The sequence below is a fragment of the Gymnoscopelus braueri genome, assembly GCF_963280865.1.
Source record: "Gymnoscopelus braueri genome assembly, chromosome: 10".
NCBI lineage: Eukaryota > Metazoa > Chordata > Actinopteri > Myctophiformes > Myctophidae > Gymnoscopelus > Gymnoscopelus braueri.
Window position 1 is genome coordinate 8544273 of NC_137611.1, and position 27414 is coordinate 8571686.

The 27414-nt window shown below is 41.1% G+C and overlaps 6 protein-coding genes across 7 annotated transcripts; all 6 read left to right on the forward strand.

The window, feature by feature from the left end:
* Positions 1-3053: 3053 nt before the first annotated feature.
* Positions 3054-4187, forward strand: LOC308092858 (G-protein coupled receptor 35-like; the record flags this gene model as incomplete). Its single annotated transcript, XM_080438956.1, has 1 exon — positions 3054-4187. The coding sequence occupies one exon, from the start codon at positions 3054-3056 to the stop codon at positions 3945-3947; it is 894 nt and encodes a 297-aa protein (XP_080295082.1). The 3' UTR covers positions 3948-4187.
* Positions 4188-5339: 1152 nt separating this feature from the next.
* On the forward strand, positions 5340-8087 carry LOC308093222 (G-protein coupled receptor 35-like). The gene is made up of 2 exons (XM_080439480.1): positions 5340-5514; positions 6645-8087. Exon 2 carries the CDS (start codon positions 6645-6647, stop codon positions 7500-7502), a length of 858 nt encoding a protein of 285 aa, XP_080295606.1. The 5' UTR covers positions 5340-5514; the 3' UTR covers positions 7503-8087.
* Positions 8088-9355: 1268 nt separating this feature from the next.
* Positions 9356-11574, forward strand: LOC308093774 (G-protein coupled receptor 35-like). 2 transcript variants are annotated; one of them, XM_080440108.1, is made up of 2 exons: positions 9356-9378; positions 10458-11574. In XM_080440108.1, exon 2 carries the CDS (start codon positions 10458-10460, stop codon positions 11337-11339), a length of 882 nt encoding a protein of 293 aa, XP_080296234.1. In that variant the 5' UTR covers positions 9356-9378; the 3' UTR covers positions 11340-11574. The 2 variants fall into 2 exon arrangements, with proteins under 2 accessions (XP_080296234.1, XP_080296233.1); XM_080440107.1 differs by lacking the exon at positions 9356-9378 and adding an exon at positions 9540-9633 and having other exon boundaries at positions 10473-11574.
* A 4231-nt stretch (positions 11575-15805) lies between these two features.
* LOC308092859 (G-protein coupled receptor 35-like) lies at positions 15806-19090 on the forward strand (the record flags this gene model as incomplete). Its single annotated transcript, XM_080438957.1, has 2 exons — positions 15806-16033; positions 18141-19090. 2 exons carry the CDS (start codon positions 15806-15808, stop codon positions 19050-19052), a joined length of 1140 nt encoding a protein of 379 aa, XP_080295083.1. The 3' UTR covers positions 19053-19090.
* Positions 19091-21843: 2753 nt separating this feature from the next.
* LOC308092860 (G-protein coupled receptor 35-like) lies at positions 21844-23241 on the forward strand (the record flags this gene model as incomplete). The annotated part of the gene is made up of 2 exons (XM_080438958.1): positions 21844-22737; positions 23233-23241. The coding sequence occupies 2 exons, from the start codon at positions 21844-21846 to the stop codon at positions 23239-23241; spliced, it is 903 nt and encodes a 300-aa protein (XP_080295084.1).
* Positions 23242-23731: 490 nt separating this feature from the next.
* On the forward strand, positions 23732-26632 carry LOC308093057 (G-protein coupled receptor 35-like). Its single transcript, XM_080439266.1, has 2 exons — positions 23732-23735; positions 25096-26632. The coding sequence occupies exon 2, from the start codon at positions 25098-25100 to the stop codon at positions 26010-26012; it is 915 nt and encodes a 304-aa protein (XP_080295392.1). The 5' UTR covers positions 23732-23735; positions 25096-25097; the 3' UTR covers positions 26013-26632.
* Positions 26633-27414: the final 782 nt, after the last annotated feature.

Sequence of the window (27414 nt, forward strand, 5' to 3'; positions counted from 1 at the left end):
CCCCATAAAATGTTTCAGTGTGTTTGACACTGTTTATCAAATGGTCAAATGATATGTCTGTGACTAGAACAATTTACAATTTAGGCATTTAGCAGACGTTCTTAATCCAGAGCGATTTACAGTAAGAAAGGACAACACAAGATAATACATTAAATGCATAGAAATAGTAATCTAATAGTAAAGTAATACACAAGTAAACCAAGAACCTATCATCAGCCTGTACATTGAAACTATACACACTATAGGATGCCAGATCAACAATGACCTGGCATCTGTCTACATAACATGCTATCTAAGTTACATTTTAGCCTTTGCATAATCCTGTAAGGTCGTCAAGGCTATAGGGCAAGTGCTACGGGCTGAGGTGGAGTCTGAAGAGGCGAGTCTTCAGATTAAAGCAGAACCAATCAAATCATGGTTAATCATGTTATTTCTACTAAACATAACATAGCATGCATGTGAAGTTCTAGTATGTAGTAGTAGCAGTAGTAGGCTATACAGTTGTTTTCAGTGAGCCCACGCATGTTCCTCAGGAACTGTATAAAACTGTAGTTATTATAAAGTTTATTTTTAACAATGTTTTTGTGTTACCAGTCTTCATAGTGAGACATGGTGTACTGTGGTCCTCTGTCATACAGCCTCCTCATGTCTTTGGTGATGCTGTCCTTACAAACAGCAGTAATAAAACTAGAAAAAGTGCTCCTCGGAGCACAGGTCTCCGCCAGGTCAGGTAGGCTATTGTGGCCTCCTGGTGGCGCTATAATAGGCCAATGTGAAAAGGGTGCCATTTCTTCTTGGGCCTTGCACGACAATTGGACACTGACTGCATTCATGATTTGAGGCATGTTGAAAACATTTGTTTTGCTAAATTAGACCTGCTGGTGGCGCTATAACAGGCCAATGTTAAAAGGGTGGTATTTGTTCCTCAACATAGTGTGAATGTGCGTGCAAAGTTTGACCGCAATCGGACGGTGCGTTCATGATTTGTGTAATTGTGTTCAAAACAGGCCAATAATGCAAACTTTAGATGTCAATCTTAGCCAATCAGGATAGAATATGAAAAATCAAACACATCCGTCTTGATCACATGACTATAGAGATCATGTGTACCGATTTGCGTGACATTTGGATAAAATTGGAAGGAGTAGTATAAAATAATGTGTTTTACATAAGTCGGCCTCCTGGTGGCGCTATAAAAGGCAGATGTGAAAAATGCAGGGCAAAGGTTTTTCCTTGACCTTTAGGGAGTGTGCATACAAAGTTTTACACAGATCGTGCAGTTATAGGTAAAAACACGAATCAGCATATTATAGCGCCACCATGAAGCTGATTTGAACATTTTCAAATGGTATTTCTTCACTAATGTGTGCACGCAGGAAATGTGCGTGCACAATTTCACGGAAATTGCATGCTGTGTTCATGATTTGAGGCATTTTGTTCAAAACGGAGCAGTCCTGCAAACTTTGGAAGACATTTTTAGCCAATCAGGATGGAATATGAAAAATCTGAAAGACCCGTTTTGTTTAATGACTATAGAGATACTGTGTACCGATTTGTGTGATTTTTGGACAAAATCTGTAGGAGTACTGTAAAAAAAAAAGCACAAATCGGCCTCCTGGTGGCGCTATAAAAGGCCCATGAGAAAAATTTGGGGCAAAGGTTCTGAATTGGCATCCAGGGAGTGTGTGTGCACAGTGGCGCTGTGATCAAGCCAACAGTGGCAGAGATTAGCTGGTCACAGACGGACGGACGGACACACACACGGACAGACGGACGGACGGACGGACGGACGGACGGACGGGGTGGAAAACATACTCTCTCGCCATGCCTTTCGGCCTGGCGGAGACAAAAAGGGAACAAGTCTGAGTGAATACCAAAGATACACATTTTGACAGTGACTTTGCATCCTCTTCCAGAAGTGTGGTGGAAACTTCTTGTAAATGTTGTATAATACTACTGTATGTATATGGTTTTATATGACACTTCCTCTGTCACTGCAGTTCTCAGTCAGAGGGTGTGGGTATAACTGACTTTCACATTGACTGACTTTAAAATTAATTTGGTCACCTCAGAAACAGCAGCAGTAAACTGGTGAGTAGTTTGACTAGCTGATTTTAAAACATTATACAAGCAACACTACTAGCTAGATAACATTGTATGCAGTACATGTGTACATGATGAAGACAGGACTTTATTGTCATTAGTCAGTAATCATATTAGTCATTATCTTAAAATTATTTCTTGTGTTGATGGATCTGGTTTGACTCATCTGTACCACTGTAGGAACAATGTGTAATAATTTCTCACCTATTAACCCCTGTGATCTTGAGGAGTTAGTTAAGATACAGCAAGGTTTTTGACTTGCTCTCTTAACTAAGTCTGCCCCAAAATGTTCCAGTGTGTCTGACACTGTTTATCAAATTATATATTGGATATATAACGTCACCTTATCACTCCACAAGCTATATGGTGTGTACCAGTCTTGTTTTAGAGCTAAACACAGTACTGAAACAGCCTCATCAAAGCAGTTAATGACAGTAAGATTTGTGTATGTTGTGTGTGTGTGCGTCTGTGTGACAGTGTGAGTGAGGCAATTTTAAGCCTTATTTGACAGCGATAAGTGTAGAGACACAGGGAATGCTGAGAGAGAGTGGGGGAGTGACAATGAGCACATGATATGGGCTCGATCCTGGAACTCACCGATCAGAGCATTTTGCACACATTTGCTATAGGGTCGCCCCATGACCTTACGCTGCCACTTGCTTCCATCGTAAAGAAGCACACTGCAACCCAACATTCTTATGCTGTAAAGTACTGTAAATTGCAACGATGATGACCTCAACTCTTGTCTAAAAAGTTCTACCACCGAACAAAGACAAGACTGAGATCACTGTAGTAGGCGATAACTACCTTTAGAATAAAATCTGGTTGCATGGTCCTACTCTCTGGGACAATTTGGCTGAAGACCTGAGATCTGTGTATTGCATAAGAACTTTCTATTGTCTCAGTTTTCAATTGACAGAATTGTAATGTTTCCTCCTCCACAGATGAACATGGATGGGAACATCACCTGTACTTTGGAGAACAGTACCTGTGAAGTGCATAACATCGAAGGTGTGGGATATACGCTGTTGTTCCTCCTGGGTCTGGGCCTCAACGTAGCAGCACTGTGGGCCTTCATGGTCAAGAGAAACTCCTGGACAGACACCCACATCTACCTGATCAACCTGACTGTAGCAGACCTCGCCCTAATCCTCTACCTCCCGTTCCGGATCTACGATACCTTCTACTGCATGCCGATAACCCCACTCTGTACTGTCCTCCTGTCTGTGCATTACGTCAACATGTACGCCAGCATCCTGACCAGCACCGCCATCAGTGTCCATCGCTTCTTGGTGGTCAGGTTCCCGTTTCAGGCCAGATCTTGGAGGAAGAAGAAACAGGCTGCTTTGGCTGTGTGTTTGGTCATTTGGACTCTAGTGGTGTCACTGTGCATTGGGTACCATAATTCTGTCTCCACCAGTGAACTACGGACATGCTTTGAAAGATGTGAAGATGTGAAGCCTCTCCATGTAAGCTTCCTGGTGCTTCTGTTGACTGTAGGCTTCCTTGCTCCACTGTTGATCATTGTGTTCTGTTCCAGTCAGATCCTATGGATTCTGCAGAAAGAAAAAGACGACTCAGCAGAAAAGAAAAATATCATCAGCATAGTAACAGCAAACATGATCATTTTCATTGTCTGCTACACACCCTTCCATGTCGGCCTTCTCCTGGAAAAGTTCCTGGAGACGCCAAGGTCTGGAGGCGGCTGGAGAGAAATGTCTGATATACACAGATATATACATGTATCTGAATGGATTGCCACCTCAAACTGCTGCCTAGATTCTGTCTGCTATTATTCTTTGCTGAAAAGTTTTTATTTGCGAGTTAGTGGTACTAGAAAATAAAAACTTTGTCTGAGGTAATTCAGTTTGACAGTATTACAATAATATTATCATTGTTTTTTATATGGCGTGGTTCTTCGGAGGCAAGCTTTCTGTCTGTCTGTCTGTCTGTCTGTCTGTCTGTCTGTCTGTCTGTCTGTCTGTCTGTCTGTCTGTTGTTAATCTCCCAAACCGTTGGACTGATCAGCGCCAGATTTCTTGTGAATACTGTCAGTAGGCCACAGAAGTACCTCCTCTGATTATTTTACATACTTTTTGAAAAATGTAACTTACATTGTATAATGAAAACTTGCCCAAATCATAGAGATGTCAGGTGACTGATGTCACAGGCTGGCCATGTCGAAGTCCAGTTAGTGTCACGCCGTTCCCACGTGGATCTGCGTTGGAGTCACGCCGTTCCCACGTGGATCCCGAAATCCATGATTCCATTTTATAATATTTTTACTGCAATGTGTTGTCTCTGCTGTTACTGTTCCTGGTGCCAGGGGGATAATAAATAAACATGCTCACAAAATATAAATAATGCATTGTGGTTTCATACTCCCATGAACACAAACATCATAATTATTTTCAGCATAAGTTTGGTGTATCAACTCAACACATGGAAGTTCCCTTATATTAATGTTAATGAGAATTTTTACTCCCACAAGTGGAAAGGCTGGCTACACAGAGTGCATACAGAGGGTGTTTGCTTTTTCCATTCTGCCTTGTTAGAGAGAGAGAGAGAGAGACCCCAGAAACCCCAGACACACACACTCACTCACTCTCTCTGTCACTGTTATCTGGTCCAACCTCCACCTGTTGCATTGTGCTCCCCTCTTCCATTCACTGGTCCTGCTGCTCTGACTCCACCTCCACCTCTACCAAACACATCCCTCTGCTGGCAGATAAAAGCCCATCCCCTCTCATCCACATCACCTGTTTGTTGTGCTTGTCAAGCCCAGAAAAGGTTATTCAATACTTTCTAGTAATTATCCTGCCTGTTATTATTAACAGTTAATGTTCATTTTCAACAATGTTTTTGTGTTACCAGTCTCCATAGTGAGACATGGTGTGCTGTTGTTCTGTCATACCAACAAGACTGCTGTCCTTACAAATGACAGAAATACAAAAAGGGAACAAGTCTGAGTGAATACCAAAGATGCACATTTTGATTGTGGTTTTGCATTCTCTTACACTGAACTTTGAAACGACATTTCCTGAAGTGTGGTGTAACCTTCTTGTAAATGTAAGTGAACACGCCCACGCTAGGAGCAACAGTACACATGATATACATTTTATGCTGTATTTTTTTTTTACAACATACAGTATTAGCATTAAATCCTTCTATGTTTTTGCGTCAAACCACAGAAACAACAGGCCCAAATGACAATTCAATTATACAAATTCATAATGTTTTGTATAGATGCATATACTATAGGCCTACTGTATATATTGTACGGTTGTATATGACGTAAACACTTCCTCTGTCACTGCAGTACTCAGTCAGAGGATGTGAGTATGCTTACTTTCAAATTGACTGACTGTGTTTATTCATTTGGTCACCTCAGAAAATAGAAGCGGTGAACTGGTGAGTAGTTTGACTAGCTGATTTTAAAACATTATAAAAGCAACACAACTAGCTAACAGTAAATGCAGTACATGTGTACATGATGAAGACAGGACTTTATTATAGTTAGTCAATTATCATATCACATATAATTTCTTGTGTTGATGGATCTAGTTTGACTCTTCTGTACAACTGTGGGAACAATGTGTAAAAATGTGTCACCTATTTACTCTTGAAGAGGCAATAGATACGGCAAGGTTTTTAACTTGTTCTCTTGACTAAGTTCACCATAAAATGTTCCAGTGTGTTTGACACTGTTTATCAAATGATATATATTGTATACATATATATGCGTGTATATACAGTGTGTATATACAATATATATATATATTTACATATATATGTAAATATATATATATATATATGCTATTGATAAACAACTGCCCTAAACAGCCCTCATCAAAGCAGTGAGGAAATTGTAAGCCTTTATTTGACAGCAATAAGTATCGAGAGAGACAGGAAATGCTGAGAGAGAGTGGGGCTTGGCTCATGCTCAGAGCATTTTGCACCCATATTCGCCCTAAGCACTTGGCTATCGGGTCACAACCCATGACCTTAAGATTAAGAGCAATGAATATGGGCTCTGTTTCATTGTTGTTAAACCTGAGTGCATCTATAGCCTTTGATACTGTTGATCATGATCATTTAAAAAATATATTTTTGCCAATCAGTCTACTGGTTTTCTGGACTATCTCTGTGTCTCTTTCTATGGGGTCCCATGGTGTCAGTTTTTTATCCACTACTGTCTATAATGCTGCCACTAGCTAGCCTGGTATCCCCCCCACCTTCTTATGCTGATGATACATAGTTATACATGTACAACTCGCCTGATGAACTCAGTACTGTAAATTGCACTGATAACATCAACCCTTAGATGTCCCAAAACGTTCTACAGCTGAATAAATAAAAGACTGAGATCACTGTAGTAGGCGATAACTACTGTACCATTAGGATAGAGTCTGGTGAAATTGCATGGTCCTACTCTCCTGGACAAACTGTCTGAAGACCTGAGATCTGTGTATTGCACAAGACCTTTCTATTTTCTCAGTTTTCATTCAGTTGACAGAATGGTAATGTTTCCTCCTCCACAGATGAACATGGATGGGAACATCACCTGTAATAACAGTACCTGTCATGCACATACCATTGAAGGTGTGGGATATACGTTCTTGTTCCTCCTGGGTCTGGGCCTCAACGTAGCAGCACTGTGGGCCTTCATAGTCAAGAGAAACTCCTGGACAGACACCCACATCTACCTGATCAACCTGACTGTAGCAGACCTCGCCCTAATCCTCTACCTCCCGTTCCGGATCTACGATGCCTTTTACTGCATGAAAATAACCCCACTCTGTACTGTCCTCCTGTTAGTGCATTACGTCAACATGTACGCCAGCATCCTGACCAGCACCGCCATCAGTGTCCATCGCTTCCTGGTGGTAAGGTTCCCATTTCAGGCCAGATCTTGGAGGAAAAAGAAACAGGCTGCTTTCGCTGTGTGTTTGGTCATTTGGAGTCTAGTGGGGTCACTGTGCTTTGTGAACCATGAATCTGCCTCCACCAGTGGACTACTGACGTGCTTTGAAAGACGTGAAGATGAGACTCTCCCTGTGAAGTTCCTGGTGCTTCTGTTTACTGTAGGCTTCCTTGCTCCACTGTTGATCATTGTGTTCTGTTCCAGTCAGATCATATGGATTCTGCAGAAAGAAAAAAATAACTCGGCAGAAAAGAGAAATATCATCAGCATAGTAACAGCAAACATGATCATTTTCATTGTCTGCTTCACACCCTTCCATGTCGGCCTTCTCCTAAACTTCTTCACTGTGCCCTTTATACACACATATATACTTGTAGCTGAATGGATCGCCACCTTAAACTGCTGCCTAGATTCTATCTGCTATTATTCTTTGCTGAAAGGTTTCTATTTGCGAGTTGGTGGGACTGGAAAATAAAAAACGTTCTCTGTCTCTTAAGTTAAGAGGTCATTTCAGTTTGACAGTATTAGAATTATATTATCAATCTTTTTATTGTGGCTCCTCAGAGGCAAGCTCTCTGTCTGAGCTCAACTGATCTCATTCCCCCCAGATTCGGCACAAGCATGGGTATGAATTCATTCTACTATTATGCCACCAAGATGTTTAAACTGTATAACTGTACCTCTGTACCTTTTTGCAATCAATGTCCGGAGTTAATCTCGCAAACCACGCCAAATGTCTGCTGTCAGTACACCTTTTGAAAAATGTAACTTCAATTTCATAATTGAAGTCAATGGGGCTCTGATAGTGCTGAAAACATAGAGATGTCATAGATGACTGATGTCACAGGCTGGCCACGTTGAAGTCCGGGATCTACGTTGGAGTCACGCCGTTCCAACATGGATCTACGTTGGAGTCACGCCGTTCCCACGAGGATCCCCAAATCCATTATTCAATTGTATAATTTCTTACTGCAATGTGTTGTCTCTGCTGTCACTGTTCCTGGTGCCAGGGGGTTAATAAATAAACATGCTCATAAAATGTAAATAATGTATTGAGGTTTCATACACCCATGAACATAAACATCATAATTATCATCAGCATGGGTTTTGCCAAATCAACACATGGAAGTTATTTTATAATAATGTTCTAGAGTATTTTTTACTCCCACAGGTGGAAAGGCTCTTAGGAACAACACACTCCCCCCATTTTTTCAGCGGACCGCTCGCTCCCCAGCGGTTCTTGTATTTTTGTATTTGTTTTATTGAGGTTAAGGTTAGGAATAAGGTTAGGCTTGTAGGCATAGTTTTACTGAGGTTATGTTTGGAATAAGGTTAGCTTAGGCACAGTTTTACTGAGGTTACGTTTAGGAATACCCGGTGGCGACCGTTTCGAGGTCGGCGGATTTGACAGGGCGAGCGTTCTTGTATTCTTCTGTTCACCACTTTGGTCCCAAACAACAAGAGTCCCAAGATATCTCAAAATCTAGTGGGTGGATTACCATGAAGCATACAGAGTGAACACAGAGGGGTTTGCTTTTTCCATTCTGCCTTGTTACGTTCCACGTTGCTGTGTCTGGGGTTTCCCTCTCCCCCCCCCCCCCTCTCTCTCTCTCTCTCTATCTCTCTCTCTACAGGCACCTCCACTCACCAATTAACTCATTGTCTGCTGTCAATCACTGTTATCTGGTCCAACCTCCACCCGTTGTATTGTGCTTCCCTCTTCCATTCACTGGTCCTGCTGCTCTGACTCCACCTCCACCTCTACCAAACACATCCCTCTGCTGGCAGATTAAAGCCCATCCCCTCTCATCCACATCACCTGTTTGTTGTGCTTGTCAAGCCCAGAAAAGGTCAACTTTTTAGTAATTATCCTGCCTGTTATTATTAACAGTTAATGTTCATTTTCAACAATGTTTTTGTGTTACCAGTCTCCATAGTGAGACCATGGTGTGCTGTTGTTCTGTCATACCAACACGGCTGCTGTCCTTACAAACGGCAGAAATACAAAAAGGAACAAGTCTGAGTGAATACCAAAGATGCACATTTTGACGGTGGTTTTGCATTCTCTTACACTGAAACATTTTGAAAATGTCAATGTCAACACCCAAGCTAGGAGCAACAGTACACATATTATACGTTTTATGTTTTATTTTTCACAACATACAGTATAGCATTAAATCCTTCTACTTTTTCTATATGCACATACTGTATGTATTGGTTTTATATGACACAAACACTTCCTCTGTCACAGCAGTACTCAGTCAGGATGTGGGTATGCCAACTGACTTTCACATTGACTGACTGCGATTAAAAATACCTTTGCTCACCTCAGAAATAGCAGCAGTGAACTGGTGAGTAGTTTGACTAGCTGATTTTAAAACATTATAAAAGCAACACAACTACTGTAGCTATATAACTGTACAGTATATGCAGTACATGTGTACATGATGAAGACAGGACTTTATTATCATTAGTCAATTACCATATTAATCAATTTGTTTTATAATTTCTTGTGTGGATGGATCTGGTTTGACTCTTTTTTACGACTGTGGGAACAACGTGTAATAATGTCTCACCTATTAACTCTTGAGGAGGCAATAGATACAGTAAGGTTTTTAACTTGTTCTAACTAAGTGGATATATTGGATACATGTATATGAGTGTATATACAGTACATACACACACACACACGCACGCACGCACGCACGCACGCACGCACGCACGCACGCACACACGCACATATATATATATAATTTTAAGCTTTTATTTGACAGCGATAAGTATCGAGAGATACAGGAAGTGCTGAGAGAGAGTGGGGCACTGACAATGAGCACATGTTCTGGGCTCAAACCTGGATCAGAGCATTTTGCACCCATATTGCCTTTAAGCACTTGACCATGACTTTAAGATTAAGTGCAAATGAATGCAAACAGGCTCTGTTTTATTGTTGTTAAACCTGTGTGTATCTTATAGCCTTTGATACTGCTGATCATGATCATTTAAATAACATATTTTTGCCATTCAGTCTACTGGCTTTCTGGACTACATCTGTGTCTCTTTCTATGCGGTCCCATGGGGTCAGTTTTTGATCCACTGCTGTTAATTCTATTTTGCTGCCACTTGCTTCCATCGTAAAGAAACACATCCCACCATTCTTATGCTGATGATACATAGTTATACATGTACATCTCGCCTGATGAACTCAGTACTGTAAATTGCACTGATGACCTCAACCCTTAGATGTCCCAAAACTTTATATGACTGAGATCACTGTAGTAGGCGATAAGATAACTACCATTAGGATAGAATCTAAGTCTGGTGAAATTGCATGGTCCTACTCTCCAGAACAAACTGGCTGAAGACCTAAGATCTATTGTTTCTATTGTCTCAGTTTTCAGTTGACAGAATGGTAATGTTTCCTCCTCCTCAGATGAACATGGATGAGAACATCACCTGTAATCACAGTACCTGTCATGTGCATACCATTGAAGGTGTGGGATACATGCCGTTGTTCCTCCTGGGTCTGGTCGTCAACGTAGCAGCGCTGTGGGCCTTCATTGTCAAGAGAAACTCCTGGACAGACACCCACATCTACCTGATCAACCTGACTGTAGCAGACCTCGCCCTAATCCTCTACCTCCCGTTCCGGATCTACGATGCCTTCTACTGCCTGGAAATAATCCCACTCTGTACTGTCCTCATGTCTGTGCATTACGTCAACATGTACACCAGCATCCTGACCAGCACCGCCATCAGTGTCCATCGCTTCCTCGTGGTCAGGTTCCCGTTGCAGGCCAGATCTTGGAGGAAGAAGAAACAGTCTGCTTTCGCTGTGTGTTTGGTCATTTGGACTCTAGTGGTGTCACTGTGCATTGTGTACCATAATTCTGTCCCCACCAGGACATGCTTTGAAAGACTTGAAGATGAGACTCTCCTTGTAAGCATCCTGGTGTTTCTGTTGACTCTAGGCTTCCTTTTTCCTCTATTGATCATTGTGTTCTGTTCCAGTCAGATCATATGGATTCTGCAGAAGCAAAACGATGACTCAACAGAAAAGAAAAATATCATCAGAATAGTAACAGCAAACATGATAATTTTCATTGTCTGCTACACACCCTTCCATGTCGGCATTCTCCTGGAAAAGTTCAACCCAATGCCTATCTGCTGGAAAGTAAACCCGGCTATGCCTTTTATACACAAATATATACTTGTATCTGAATGGATTGCCACCTCAAACTGCTGCCTAGATTCTATCTGCTATTATTTTTTGCTGAAAGGTTTCTATTTGCGAGTTGGTGGGACTGGAAAATAAAAACGTTTTCTGTCTCTTAAGTTAAGAGGTCATTTCAGTTTGACAGTATAAGAATAATATTATCATTGTTTTTATTGTGGCTCCTCAGAGACAAGCCGTTTGTCTGAGCTCAACTGATCTCATTCCCCCCAGATTCGGCACAAACATGGGTATGAATTCGTTCTACTAGTATGCCACCAAAATGTGGAATGCCCTACCAACAGCCATCAAAAAGTGCGACTCCCTACCCTCCTTCAAAACCGCCATAAAAGAGCACCTGTCTGCAATTTGCTACTGGACATAGACAAATCTTCTAGCTTGCCAAAATAACTGGTTTTCTGTAAAAAATACTTTTACTGCTCCTAGTATTGATGATCTCTTGTATAGTATTGTGTCTATATGTCTTGATGAATTGAATACATAGGACCACAATGGAAGCAAGCCCTCAGGGCTTTTTGTGTTATCCTTTTAGCATTATTATATAACTGTATCTCTGTACCTTTTGCAATCAATGTCAATCTCACAAACTGCACCAAATGTCTTGTGCACACTGTCAGTAGGTCACAAAAGTACCTTTTCTAATTATTTTACATACTTTTTGAAAAATGTAACTTACATTTTATAATGGAACTCAATGGGCCTCTGATAGTGCTGAAAACTTGCCCAAATCATAGAGATGTCAGATGACTGATGTCACAGGCTGGCCATGTCGAAGTCCCTGATCTGCGTTGGAGTCACGCCGTTCCCACGTTGATCCCGACATTCATGATTCCATTTTATAATGTTTTACTGCAATGTGTTGTCTCTGCTGTTACTGTTCCTGATGCCAGTGGGTTAATAAATAAACATGCACACAAAATGTAAATAACGCATTGTGGTTTCATACTCCCATGAACATAAACATCGTAATTATTATCAGCATAGGTTTTGTGTATCAACTCAACACATGGAAGTTCCCTTATATTAATGTTAATGAGAATTTTTACTCCCACAAGTGGAAAGGCTCTAAGGATGGCTACACAGAGTGCACACAGAGGGTGTTTGATTTTCCATTCTGCCTTGTTACAGTTTTTCACAATTGTTAACACACGTTTCTCCAAACAATAACGGCTTTCTCAAAACTGCACACACAAAACTGAAAACCTCACACACAAAATGCTAAACCCCACACTGCCTTTGCAAGATGACTATTTGCCATCAAATCTTTTAACTGTTCACAAAATGGAACTCGTGTTTTCATTTGGTACACACAGCCATATTTTCAAATGACACACACATACCATTCATTACAGTACACACAAAATGCTAAACCCCACGCTGCCTTTGCAAGATGACTCTTTGCCATCAAATCTTTTAACTGTTCACAAAATGGAACTCGTGTTTTCATTTGGTACACACAGCCATATTTTCAAATGACACACACATACCATTCATTACAGTACACACAATAAGCATGTGCTGCACACTAACAAACATTTACAGCACACTGCAGGGCAAAATTGAAAACACAATCATAGAAATGGAACACACCATGACAATGACTCTGGAGAATGAGCCATTTCTCCTTTTGTAAAATGACTCAGTTTAGGCCTACTTTTTTCAAACATAAAACAAAACAAATATGCAGCCAAAAATGTTTTATTTCTCTACATGATTTAGGCATCATGCCTCCGGTTCATGTCTGGCCAGAGGGCCTCATCCACATCATAGGCAATGTTCTCCCTGTCCAAGCAGCGTTGGAAGAAACGCCTCGAGTGGCGCATGAAGCCCTGACAGACCTCAACAGTGACTAGGGCTGCAATCGATTTTTACGATTTTTGTAAATTGACCTTTATTCGATTTTGAATTCGAAAAAAACATATTTTACTAATCGAGAATCGTTTGTTTTGAAAAAATCGGAAAAGAATCAGAATCGTGACCCCAAGAATCGGAATCGAATCGAATCGTGAGATAGCAGAAGATTCACGGCCCTAACAGTGACGTCGCCACAAGCCTCCTCCATGGCCTGGAGCAGTGGGACCCGGCTCTGTGGGTTCCGTTCATTTACCTTCCACCTCCAAGCTCAAAATAACTCCTCAATGGGATTCAGGAAAGGAGAATAAGGTCGAAGGTACAGAACGGAAAAATGTGGGTGGTCCTGGAACCACTCACGCACTGGAGCAGCCCGGTGGTGCAAATTGCTCACCAGACCTGAATGTTTAGAGATTTGACTATTTAGGTGTTATAGATTGATGCTTTGAGATTTTGCGTGAGAAGTGTGTGCAGCAACTGAACATTGTGTGTAGTGTTTGGACAACAAGGTGTGTTGTAAATTGTTGCTTTGAGATTTTGCGTGAGAAGAGTGTGCAACAACTGAACATTGTGTGTAGTGTTTGGACAACAAGGTGATAATGTACTGAACATTGTGTGTAGTGTTTGGACAACAAGGTGATAATGTAATGATAGTGATGAGTGTAAAGAAGGAAAGTCAGAGTCTAATGCAGATAAGGGAGTGTGAAGTAGTGCCAAATTGGGTCGAGCGATTAGTACATGAAGTTAAGGTTGTGAAAATTGTGCCGAATTTTCGCTTTTTGTGTGTTAACAATTGTGAAAAACTGTAAGTTCCACGTTGCTGTTTCTGGGGTTTCTGTGCGCTCTCTCTCTCTCTCTCTCTCTCTCTCTCTCTCTCTCTCTACAGGCACCTCCACTCACCAATCAACATTTTCTTTTTTCAATCACTATTATCTGGTCCAACCTCCACCTGTTGCATTGTGCTCCCCTCTTCCATTCACTGGTCCTGCTGCTCTGACTCCACCTCCACCTCTACCAAACACATCCCTCTGCTGGCAGATAAAAGCCCATCCCCTCTCATCCACATCACCTGTTTGTTGTGCTTGTCAAGCCCAGAAAAGGTCAACTTTATAGAAATTATCCTGCCTGTTATTATTAACAGTTAATTTTCAACAATGTTTTTGTGTTACCAGTCTCCATAGTGAGACCATGGTGTGCTGTTGTTCTGTCATACCAACACGGCTGCTGTCCTTACAAACGGCAGAAATACAAAAAGGGAACAAGTCTAAGTGAATACCAAAGATGCACATTTTCACTGTGGTTTTGCATTCTCTTACACTGAACTTTCACACTTGAAACGACATTTCCAGAAGTGTGATGAACACGCCCAAGCTAGGAGCAACAGTGTCAGTACACAAATACAGTAATACCTTTTATCTTCTACAACATACAGTATAGCATTAAATCCTCCTATGTTTTTGCTTCAAACCACAGAAACAACAGGCCCAAATGACGATTCAATAATACAAATTTATAATGCTTTGTATAGATGCATATACAGTACTGTATATATTGTATGGTTTTAAATGACGTAAACACTTCCTCTGTCACTGCAGTGCTCAGTCAGAGGATGTGGGTATGCTTACTGACTGACTGATTACTCTAATTTGGTCACCTCAGAAAATAGAAGTGGTGAACTGGTGAGTGGTTTGACTAGCTGATTTTAAAACATTATAAAAGCAACACAACTAGCTATATAACAGTAAATGCAGTATGTGTACATGATGAAGACAGGACTTTATTATCATTAGACAATTGTCATATTTTTTTAAAATAATTTCTTGTGTTGATGGATCTGGTTTGACTCTTCTGTACGACTGTGGGAACAATGTGTAATAATGTCTCACCTATTTACTCTTGAGGAGGCAATAGATAAAGCAAGGTTTATATATATATATATATATATATATATATATATATATATATATATATATATATATATATTTCCAGCATTTCCTGTCGAGAGAGACAGGAAATGCTGAGAGAGAGTGGGGGACTGACAATCAGCGTATGGCCTGGGCTCAAACCTGGATTAGAGCATTTTGCACCCATATTCGCTCTAAACACTTGGCTATCGGGTCACAACCCATGAATTTAAGATTAAGAGCAATGCAAATGGACTCTGTTTCATTGTTGTTAAACCCGTGCCGTGTGTATCTATAGCCTTTGATACTGTTGATCATGATCATTTGAAAAATATATATTTGCCAATCATTTTCTGGACTATATCTGTGTCTCTTTCTATGGGGTCCCATGGGGTCAGTTTTTGATCCACTGCTGTTAATTCTATTATGCTGCCACTTGCTTCCATCGTAAAGAAACACATCCCACCATTCTTATGCTGATGATACATAGTTATACATGTACATCTCGCCTGATGAACTCAGTACTGTAAATTGCACTGATAACATCAACCCTTAAATATCCCAAAACTTTCTACAGCTGAATAAATAAAAGACTGAGATCACTGCAGTAGGCGATTACAGTACCTACAGTAACTACAGTACCATTAGGATAGAATCTAAGTCTGGTGACATTGCATGGTCCTACTCTCCAGGACAAACTGGCTGAGATCTGTGTATTGCACAAGACCTTTCTATTTTCTCAGTATTCATTCAGTTGACAGAATGGTAATGTTTCCTCCTCCACAGATCAACATGGATGGGACCATCACCTGTACTTTGGAGAACAGTACCTGTTGTGTACATACCATTGAAGGTCTGGGCCTCAACGTAGCAGCGCTGTGGGCCTTCATGGTCAAGAAAAACTCCTGGACAGACACCCACATCTACCTGATCGACCTGACTGTAGCAGACCTCGCCCTAATCCTCTACCTCCCGTTCCGGATCTACAATGCCGGCCATTTCCTCTCATCCACATCACTTGTTTGTTGTGCTAGTCAAGCCCAGAAAAAGTCAACTTTGTAGTAATTATCCTGCCTGTTAATATTATTATACGACTATTGTGTATGCCAGTCCCTGGGGCAGGTAAGACAGAGGCCTCTAGTGAGTCTAGTCTATACATAATTCAACACTATAGAGTTATTATACACACCACCACACATATGGGGTGGTTGCCACTCATGTACATTTTGGCCACTTGATAGAGTAGTTAGTTATGCAGGTTTTAACTATTAGTCAGTCAGTTCTGTTTTTTCTTTGCTGCTTTGATTGTTTCTTTAGCAACATTGTCTGTTTTGTGTCTCTTTTAAATATCTTTTTTTGCAGTGTAAAGGGCCGTTCACACTGAGTGCTATGACTATAACTATAAAAATATAGTTTTAAAAATTGTTCTAAGTCAAGTGGATGGCAGAGTTTACACCAACTATAAAACTATATAATGGTGAACGATATAGTTATAGTGCTCAGTGTGAACTGAACTTCCCTTTAGCGACCTCTACACTTGAAACCACACTTCCAGGCCCCGAAAGAAAACGTGCAGAACTTCATGATTCTGACAGGAAGTACAATCCAGTCCCTTTCATCTACGTCAAACCGCAGAACCAAACAGGCCCTAATTAAGATGCAACGATGCACGTGTTTTTATATGACACCAGCAAACAGTGCTGACAGGACACAGCCACAGTAGTGTGATATTATGCTCATACACATTCAGTTCACTTGTGGATTAGTTGCAATTACAAATACATCCGGTCGCCCCAGAAACCCAGCAGCAGTGAACTGGTGAGTTTGTTTGACTAGTTGATCTTAAAACACTATACAAGCCACACTACTGGTTAGTTCTGTATTTGAGACCACCAAAGCCAGACCGAGTCTAGAACGAGATCAATAGAATTCATGTGTTATCGTTATACAGTACCTTGTCTTTATTATGTCTTGTCTTTTTGCTTTTATTATACTGTTAGTGTTGGGAAATTGCTAGTCCAGCCTCTTGGAGGCCCACTTTTCATTGAACAAACACTCTATAATATCTAAATCTAAATATCACTGTGTGTCTGTGTCTTATCTCACAAACCGACCAGCAATGATGTTACAGTACACAACATGACACATCATGTTACAAGGCCTACTCACAAAGACGGCTGCACTCTTGGCTTGATCTGATTATCTGTAAAGGTCTTAATACTGCAGTAAATGTAATTTCAGGTCAGATTCCTGCTCAGTTCCTCTCTTCATACAAATGTAATGAGTTTGCCCAAGCAGCAACAAGTGACATTGATATTGACATTGACCAAATTGGTTGAGCCAAGCGAGAGCTTGTGGGTGGTCCATTAATCCATTAATTTGTCCATTGGTCCATTGGTCCATTGTCCATTAATGTTTATATCTGTATAATATACAGCTTATTATGCTACCACTTGGCTCCATCGATAAGTGTGGAGAGAGACAGGAAATGCTGAGAGAGAGTGGGGGAGTGACAATCAGCACATGATATGGGCTCGATCCTGGGACTCACAGATCAGAGCATTTTGCACACATGTGATATATGTGCTCTAAGCACTTGGCTATAGGGTCGCCCCATGACCTTACGATTAAAAGCAATGAAAACAGGTTCTGTTTCATGTTGTTAAACCTGAGAGCAGCCTTTGATACTGTTGATCATTGAATACATTTAAAAAATAATTTAGCCAATCAGACTGTAACTACAATACAGGACTTTATCTGTGTATCTTTCTATGGGGTCCAACGTGGGTCAGTTTTTGGTCCACTGCTGTTGATTCTATTATGCTGCCACTTGCTTCCATCGTAAAGAAATACACTGCACCCCACCATTCTTATGCTGATGATACATAGTACTATTACTGTAAATTGCACTGATGACATCAACTCTTGTCTAAAAAGTTCTACCACTGAACAAAGACAAGACTGAGAACACTGTAGTAGACGATAACTACCATTAGAATAAAATCTGGTTGCATGGACCTACTCTCTGGGACAATTTGGCTGAAGACCTGAGATCTGTGTATTGCATAAGACCTTTCTATTGTCTCAGTTTTCAATTGACAGAATTATAATGTTTCCTCCTCCACAGATGAACATGGACGGAAACATCACCTATACTTTGGAGAACAGTACCTGTAAAGTGCATACCATTGAAGGTGTGGGATATATGCTGTTGTTCCTCCTAGGTCTGGGCCTCAACGTAGCAGCACTGTGGGCCTTCATGGTCAAGAGAAACTCCTGGACAGACACCCACATCTACCTGATCAACCTGACTGTAGCAGACCTCGCCCTAATCCTCTACCTCCCGTTCCGGATATACAATGCCTTCTACTGCCTGGAAATAACCCCACTCTGTACTGTTCTCCTGTCTGTGCATTACGTCAACATGTACGCCAGCATCCTGACCAGCACCGCCATCAGTGTCCATCGCTTCCTGGTGGTCAGGTTCCCGTTGCAGGCCAGATCTTGCAGGAAGAAGAAACAGGCTGCTTTCGCTGTGTGTTTGGCCATTTGGACTCTAGTGGTGACACTGTGCATTGTGTACCGTAAATCTGCCTCCACCAGTGAACTATGGACGTGCTTTGAAAGACGTGAAGATAAGACTCTCCTTGTAAGCTTCCTGTTGCTCCTGTTGACTCTAGGCTTCCTTGCTCCTCTATTGATCATTGTGTTCTGTTCCGGTCAGATCATATGGATTCTGCAGAAGGAAAAATATGACTCGGCAGAAAAAAGAAATATCATCAGCATAGTAACAGTAAACATGATCATTTTCATTGTCTGCTACACACCCTTCCATGTCGGCCTTCTCCTGGACAGATTCACCGCATTGCCTGACAGCTGGAGAGAAAACCTGCCTTTTATACACAAATATTTACTTGTAGCTGAGTGGATCGCCGCTTCAAACTGCTGCCTAGATTCTATCTGCTATTATTTTTTGTTTAAAGGTTTTTATTTGCAAGTTGGTGGGCCTGTAAGAACAGAAACTTTTTCTGTCTCTTAAGAGGTCATTTTAGTTTGACAGTATTACAATAACAAAATCATTGTGCCGCATTAACCAAGGAATTTACGCAACTTCCCACATTTTGAGTCCGATTCATTAATGTTTTTCTGTCGGTTAATTTAGCGGGAGGTCCGCTCTTTCTCAAGTCTGCTCCGAGGCTGACTTACCAGGGATCAAAACTTGCATATGTCAGAATGCTTTATTCTCCTTGCAAAATCAATTACAAAAGTGCTAAAGCTCAAATAAAATATGTATGTGCCCAACATTTTGTCAACACTTATAAAAAAAGAAAAATATGTCAACTGATGTATTGCTTGTAGCCTATAAATAATAGACATGATGCAAATTCCGCCGCTTTTTATTTAGCGTCCCTCAGCGTGTCGGCCAACTCACCCAAATTTTCATAATGATGAAAATAGACTATCATGCCTTAATGTCGCTGGAGGCACAGACACGCCTCCAGTGTCCGCGGTATTAATTTATAAATTATAATACTGTAAGCCAGGGGTCTTCAACGTTTTCTGGCCAAGGACCCCCTAGCTGAGAGAGAGATGACGCAGGGACCCCCCTCTATATTGTAAAAAATACCTCTTTGGTACAACGGTACGAAAGAGGTACAACGCCTCGGTACCAAAGAGGTACAACGCCTCGCGCTGCGAGGCGTTGTGAGCTTGTAGATCGGCTATTTTTGGCTAACGTTCTCCTCAGAAAAATCATGTCACACAAAGATTTGGCGGACCCCCTGTAGTAACTCTGAGGACCCCCTAGGGGTCCCGGACCCCCTGTTAAAGACCCCTGCTGTAGGCTACTGTAAATTGATCACGTGAAGGCTACACACACACAATAGCCTAATAAGTATTACCATCTGATGAGGAAGCAGTGAATGAAAGCTTTGTCAAGAATAGATCCATTCCCCATTCCGACGTTGGACAGTGATATATTAATCCAAAAGACGAATTTCCCCTCAGTAATCAATAAGCTCTGGTCCGTAATCTATTAGATAGCAAGGAGCAATGTTCAGTAGAAAAGGCTTGTATAATATATCCTTTCCATGTTTATTAGTCTATTATTTGGTGGTGGGGTTAAACGTTGTAAACCTTTTTAGTCTCATTACACATGAGAGCATTACGTTCAGCTGATCCATCGTGCAATCGAAGGACTCACTTCCAGACAGAACAGATGTACAAGTTGTCAATAAGGTGATGCTACGCCGACATCTGTATTTTTTTGACGAGAGACAAAGTTTAACAGATTTTTGTGAGAGAAATAAGCAACCAGGTCTAGGAAAACAACTTCTCGGTAACGTGCTTGAGATTTTACGATCAGCAGGCAGCCGTCCCGATTCAGCATAACATAATAATAATAATAATAATAATACATTTTATTTATAACGCACTTTACATTCTCACAAATCTCAGAGTGTTACAGATTAAATACATCTGTGATCCGCACATTTGAGGGATTTATACACCCCTTTGTGAATTGCGCGTCAGTTTTCGCTTAGAGAAAATACACACTCCTTTAGTTTTTACACGTTATTTACGACCAGCTTATAGTGAATCGGGCCTATTGTTTTTATGCGCCGTGGCTCCTCGGAGGCAAGCTGTCTGTCTGTCTGTCTGTCTGTGTGTGTGTCTGTCTGTGTGTCTGTCTGTCTGTCTGTCTGTCTGTCTATCTGTCTGTCTGTCTGTGTGTCTGTCTGTCTGTGTGTCTGTCTGTATGTGTGTTCACCTCAAACAACAAGAGTCCAAATATATCTCAAATAGATTTTGAGGTGGGTGGATTACCGTCAGTGTGAGTGCACACAGAGGGTGTCTGCTTTTACCATTCTTCCTTGTCATGTTCTATGTTGCACTCTCTCTCTCTCTCTCTCACTCTCTCTCTCTTTTAAATATATGTTTTTGCAGTGTAAAGGACCGTTCACACTGAGCACTATGACTATAACTATAAAAATATAGTTTTAAAAATCCAGTCAAGTGGATGGCAGAGTTCACACCAACTATAAAACAATATAATGGTGAACGATATAGTTATAGTTATAGTGCTCAGTGTGAACTGAACTTCCCTTTAGCGACCTCTACACTTGAAACCACACTTCCAGGCCCCGAAAGAAAACGTGCAGAACTTCATGATTCTGACAGGAAGTAAAATCCAGTCCCTTTCATCTACGTCAAACCACAGAACGAACAGGCCCTAATTAAGATGCAACAATGCACGTGTTTTTATATGACACCAGCAAACAGTGCTGACAGCACACAGCCACAGTAGTGTGATATTATGCTCATACACATTCAGTTCACTTGTGGATTAGTTGCAATTACAAATACATCCGGTCGCCCCAGAAACCCAGCAGCAGTGAACTGGTGAGTTTGTTTGACTAGTTGATTTTAAAACACTATACAAGCCACACTACTGGTTAGTTCTGTATTTGAGACCACCAAAGCCAGACCGAGTCTAGAACGAGATCAATAGAATTCATGTGTTATCGTTATACAGTACCTTGTCTTTATTATGTCTTGTCTTTTTGCTTTTATTATACTGTTAGTGCATTCTTATGCTGATGATACATAGTACTATTACTGTAAATTGCACTGATGACATCAACTCTTGTCTAAAAAGTTCTACCACTGAACAAAGACAAGACTGAGACCACTGTAGTAGGCGATAACTACCATTAGAATAAAATCCGGTTGCGTGGACCTACTCTCTGGGACAATTTGGCTGAAGACCTGAGATCTGTGTATTGCATAAGACCTTTCTATTGTCTCAGTTTTCAATTGACAGAATTATAATGTTTCCTCCTCCACAGATGGACATGGACGGAAACATCACCTATACTTTGGAGAACAGTACCTGTAAAGTGCATACCATTGAAGGTGTGGGATATATGCTGTTGTTCCTCCTGGGTCTGGGCCTCAACGTAGCAGCACTGTGGACCTTCATTGTCAAGAGAAACTCCTGGACAGACACCCACATCTACCTGATCAACCTGACTGTAGCAGACCTCGCCCTCGTCCTCTTCCTCCCCTTCCGGATCTACGATGCCTTCTACTGCCTGCCAATAACTGCACTCTGTACTTTCCTCATGTCTGTGCATTACGTCAACATGTACACCAGCATCCTGACCAGCACCGCCATCAGTGTCCATCGCTTCCTGGTGGTCAGGTTCCCGTTTCAGGCCAGATCTTGGAGGAAGAAGAAACAGGCTGCTTTCGCAGTGTGTTTGGCCATTTGGACTCTAGTGGTATCACTGTGCATTGGGTACCGCGAGTCTAACTGTCCCACTAAACTATGGACGTGCTTTGAAAGACGTGAAGATAAGACTCTCCCTGAAGACTTCCTGGTGCTTCTGTTGACTCTAGGCTTCCTTTTTCCTCTATTGATCATTGTGTTCTGTTCCAGTCAGATCATATGGATTCTGCAGAAGGAAAAAGATGACTCAACAGAAAAGAAAAATATCATCAGCATAGTAACAGCAAACATGATCATTTTCATTGTCTGCTACACACCCTTCCATGTCGGCCTTCTCCTGGAAAGGTTCACCCCAACGCCTAACGGCTGGAAAGAAAACCCGACTATGTCAATTATACACAAATATATACTTGTATCTGAATGGATTGCCACCTCAAACTGCTGCCTAGATTCTGTCTGCTATTATTCTTTGCTGAAAGGTTTTTATTTGCGAGTTAGTGGGACTGGAAAATAAAAACTAAAGAGGTAATTCAGTTTGACAGTATTACAATAATATTGTCATTGTTTTTTTATATGGCGTGGTTCCTCGGAAGCAAGCTGTCTGTCTGTCTGTGTTGCTGTGTCTGGGGTTTCTGTGGTCTCTTTCTCTCTCTCTCTCTCTCTGTCTCTCTCTCTCTGTCTCTCTCTCTCTCTCTCTCTACAGGCACCTCCACTCGCCAATCAACTCATTTTCTACTGTCTGGTCCAACCTCCACCTGTTGCATCGTGCTCCCCTCTTCCATTCACTGGTCCTGCTGTTCTGACTCCACCTCCATCTCTACCAAACACATCCCTCTGCTGGCAGATTACAGCCCATCCCCTCTCATCCACCTGTTTGTTGTGCTTGTCAAGCCCAGAAAAGGTTATTCAATACTTTGTTGTAATTATCCTGCCTGTTATTATTAGGAACTGTTAAAGTTAATTTTCAACAATGTGTTTGTGTTACCAGTCTCCATAGTGAGACCATGGTGTGCTGTTGTTCTGTCATACAAACACGGCTGCTGTCCTTACAAACGGGAGAAATACAAAAAGGGAACAAGTCTAAGTGAATACCAAAGATGCACATTTTGACTGTGGTTTTGCATTCTCTTACACTTTCACACTTGAAACGACATTTCCTGAAGTGTGATGAACACGCAGAAAGTTAGGAACAACAGTACACATGTATTACTTTTTTTTTTTTACAACATACATTATAGCATTAAATCCTTCTATGTTTTTGCTTCAAACCACAGAAACAACATGCCCAAATGACTATTCAATGAAACACATTTATAATGTTTTGTATATATGCATATACTGTACTGTATACTGTATGGTTTTAAATGACGCAAACACTTCCTTTGTTTCTGCAGTACTCAGTCAGAGGATGTGGGTATGCTTACTGACTTTCAATTTGACTGACTGTGTTTATTAATTTCAGTCACTTCAGAAAATAGAAGCGGTGAACTGGTGAGTAGTTTGTCTAGCTGATTTTAAAACATTATAAAAGCAACACAACTAGCTATGTAACAGTATATGCAGTACATGTGTACATGATGAAGACAGGACTTTATTATCATTAGACAATTGTCATATTAGTATTTTTTTTAAATAATTTCTTGTGTTGATGGATCTGGTTTGACTCTTCTGTACGACTGTTGGAACAATGTGTAATAATGTCTCACCTATTTACTCTTGAGGAGGCAATAGATACAGCAAGGTTTTAAACTTGTTCTCTTGACTAAGTTCACCCCAAAATGTGATACTGTTTATCAAATTATATATTGTATACGTATATATGAGTGTATGCAGTGTGTCCTAAACAGCCCTCATCAAAGCAGTGAGACATTTCCTGTCTCGAGAGAAACAGGAAATGCTGAGAGAGAGTGGGGGGCTGACCATCAGCAAATGGTGTGGGCTCAAACCTGGATTAGAGCATTTTGCACCCATATTCGCTAAGCACTTGGCTGTCGGGTCACAACCCATGAACTTTAAGGGATATTTTGCTATAAAAAAAAATTGGGTAATTTGATCGTCTACTCAGGCTTTTGTGAGGTCCCCAGACAGTTTTTAAGTTGCTTGATTCAGTATTTATATATTTGATATTCATCTTATCAGACACGCCCCCTTCCTATACAAACCCATTATAACTTCAAACTCAATTTTTAACATGTTAGATTCATCAAAAACATCAGTCCTTCTGGTGACTGATCCTGCCCTCCTAATATGTGAGGGGGCCGTGTTTTTTTTTATACAATTCTGATAAAATGAATATCAAATATCAAAATACTGAATCAAGAAACTTAAAAAATGTCAGGGGTGCTCCCAAAATTCTGTGTAGATGATGCAATGACCCACATTTGTTTTGAAAGTGAAATACCCCTTTAAGATTAAGAGCAAAGAAAACGTCTCTGTTTCATTGTTGTTAAACCTGTGTGTATATATAGCCTTTGATGATCATGTTGATCTGTTGATCATGATTATTTAAAAAATATCGATTTTTGCCAATCAGTCTACTGGTTTTCTGGACTATATCTGTGTCTCTTTCTATACATGTACATCTCGCCTGATGAACTCAGTACTGTAAATTGCACTGATAACATCAACCCTTAGATGTCCCAAAACTTTCTATGCTGAATAAATAAAAGACTGAGATCACTGTAATAGGCGCTAACTACCATTAGGATAGAATATAAGTCTGGTGAAATTGCATGGTCCTACTCTACAGGACAAACTGTCTGAAGACTTGAGATCTGCGTATTGCACAAGACCTTTCTATTTTCTCAGTTTTCATTCAGTTGACAGAATGGTAATGTTTCCTCCTCCACAGATATGAACATGGATGGGAACATCACCTGTACTTTGGAGAACCGTACCTGTGAAGTGCAAACCATTGAAGGTGTGGGATACACGCTGTTGTTCCTCCTGGGTCTGGGCCTCAACGTAGCAGCACTGTGTGCCTTCATGGTCAAGAGAAGCTCCTGGACAGACACCCACATCTACCTGATCAACCTGACTGTAGCAGACCTCGCCCTAATCCTCTTCCTCCCGTTCCGGACATACGATGCCTTCTACTGCCTGCCAATAACCCCACTCTGTACTGTTCTCCTGTCTGTGCATTACGTCAACATGTACGCCAGCATCCTGACCAGCACCGCCATCAGTGTCCACCGCTTCCTGGTGGTCAGGTTCCCGTTGCAGGCCAGATCTTGGAGGAAGAAGAAACAGGCTGCTTTCGCTGTGTGTTTGGCCATTTGGACTCTAGTGGTGACACTGAGCATTGTGTACCGTAAATCTGCATCCACCTGTAAACTATGGACATGCTTTGAAATACGTGAGGATAAGACTCTCCCTGAAAGCATCTTGGTGCTTCTGTTGACTGTAGGCTTCTTTGCTCCACTATTGATCATTGTGTTCTGTTCCAGTCAGATCATATGGATTCTGCAGAAGGAAAAATATGACTCGGCAGAAAAGAAAAATATCATCAGCATAGTAACAGCAAACATGATCATTTTCATTGTCTGCTACACACCCTTCCATGTCGGCCTTCTCCTGGACAGCTGGAGAGAGAACCCGGAAAACGGCTGGAGAGAAAACCCGCCTTTTATACACAAATATTTACTTGTAGCTGAGTGGATCGCCGCTTCAAACTGCTGCCTAGATTCTATCTGCTATTATTTTTTGTTGAAAGGTTTTTATTTGCGAGTTGGTGGGCCTGTAAAAACAGAAACCTTTTCTGTCTCTTAAGAGGTCATTTTAGTTACAAGTACAAAAACATTGTTTTTTAACGGAAGTACCGGAATTTGGCGGAAGTATTACCGCCCAAGGAAATGACGTTGACACTTTACAAATCTGTTTACATTCTCCGTGAATGAAACGAGTGTTGTGATTGGTCGAAAAAGAACGTTTCCGGGGGAAATACGCCCACTATAGACACTCTCTGCTAAAAAAGCATCATTTTACACTTTGGCTATTCAAAAATAGCAGATATACAAGCTCATAGCTCATCTACGAGCTTTTAGATCTGCTATTTTTGAAAAATCGAGACAATGTGTGCAAATCTTTGGGGAACGAGGCTATAGTCTATACATAGTTCAACGCTTTATCGTTAGACACACCACCACACCTAAGGGGTGGTTGCCGCTTAATACAGTATGTACATTTTGGCCACTTGACAGAGTTGTTAGTTAATGTACATTTTGGCCACTTGACAGAGTAGTTAGTTATGCAGGTTTAAACTATTAGTCAGTCAGTAGTTTTTTTTCTTTGCTGCTTTGTTTGTTTCTTTGGCAACATCGTCCCCTGTGGTCTGTTTTTGTGTCTCTTTTAAATATTGTAAAATACTTTTGCACAATACAGCACCTTTTTGCACCTTGAATCCCTGGGTTTGCTCTCCCTTTATTTACACCCCAGACATGCTCAGTTACATGCTCTTTGACCTCTAGACCAGTGGTTTTCAACCAGTGGTCCGGGGACCACCAGTGGTCCGGGGACCACCAGTGGTCCTTATTGGGGGGATACCAGGGGGTCCCCAGCGAAATTAGTTGACATAGCGTCAGAATCATTTTTAACCACTTAGCTTTGGCTATTCAAAAATAGCAGATCTACAAGCTCATAGCGCGGCACCGAGTGCCGCGCTATGAGCTTGTAGATCTGCTATTTTTGAAAAATCTTGAAAATGTGTGCATATCTTTGAATATTGATATTTTTTAAAGCGAAGATTAACTGATATATTTGCTTCTGGGGGTCCCTGGCACAAACGATTTTCAAATGGGGGTCCGCGGCCAAATGTATATCAATTTAGGGGTCCTTGGCATGAAAAAGGTTGACAACCACTGCTCTAGATAGACCCCTGTGTAGTTTTCTGTCATCCATTTTGATACCATAACAAATAAACAAATCCAACTCATTTAGTAAAGTGAAACTAAGGGTAACTAGTTAATTCTGAAAAAGGTGGTGCCATTGTTTTTGCACTTTTTCTGTTTTTCATGTGTCTATGAGGTTGATAGAACTTCATTAAGCCCCCTGGTGGTGTTTTATGGTGTTTTATATACTAGTGTTACTACTCTGAGTTTCTACCTGGAGGCTGAAACCTTGAGGGTCAAACGTGCCAATAGAGAAACAGCGCTTTAGTGACACAGTAGAAACA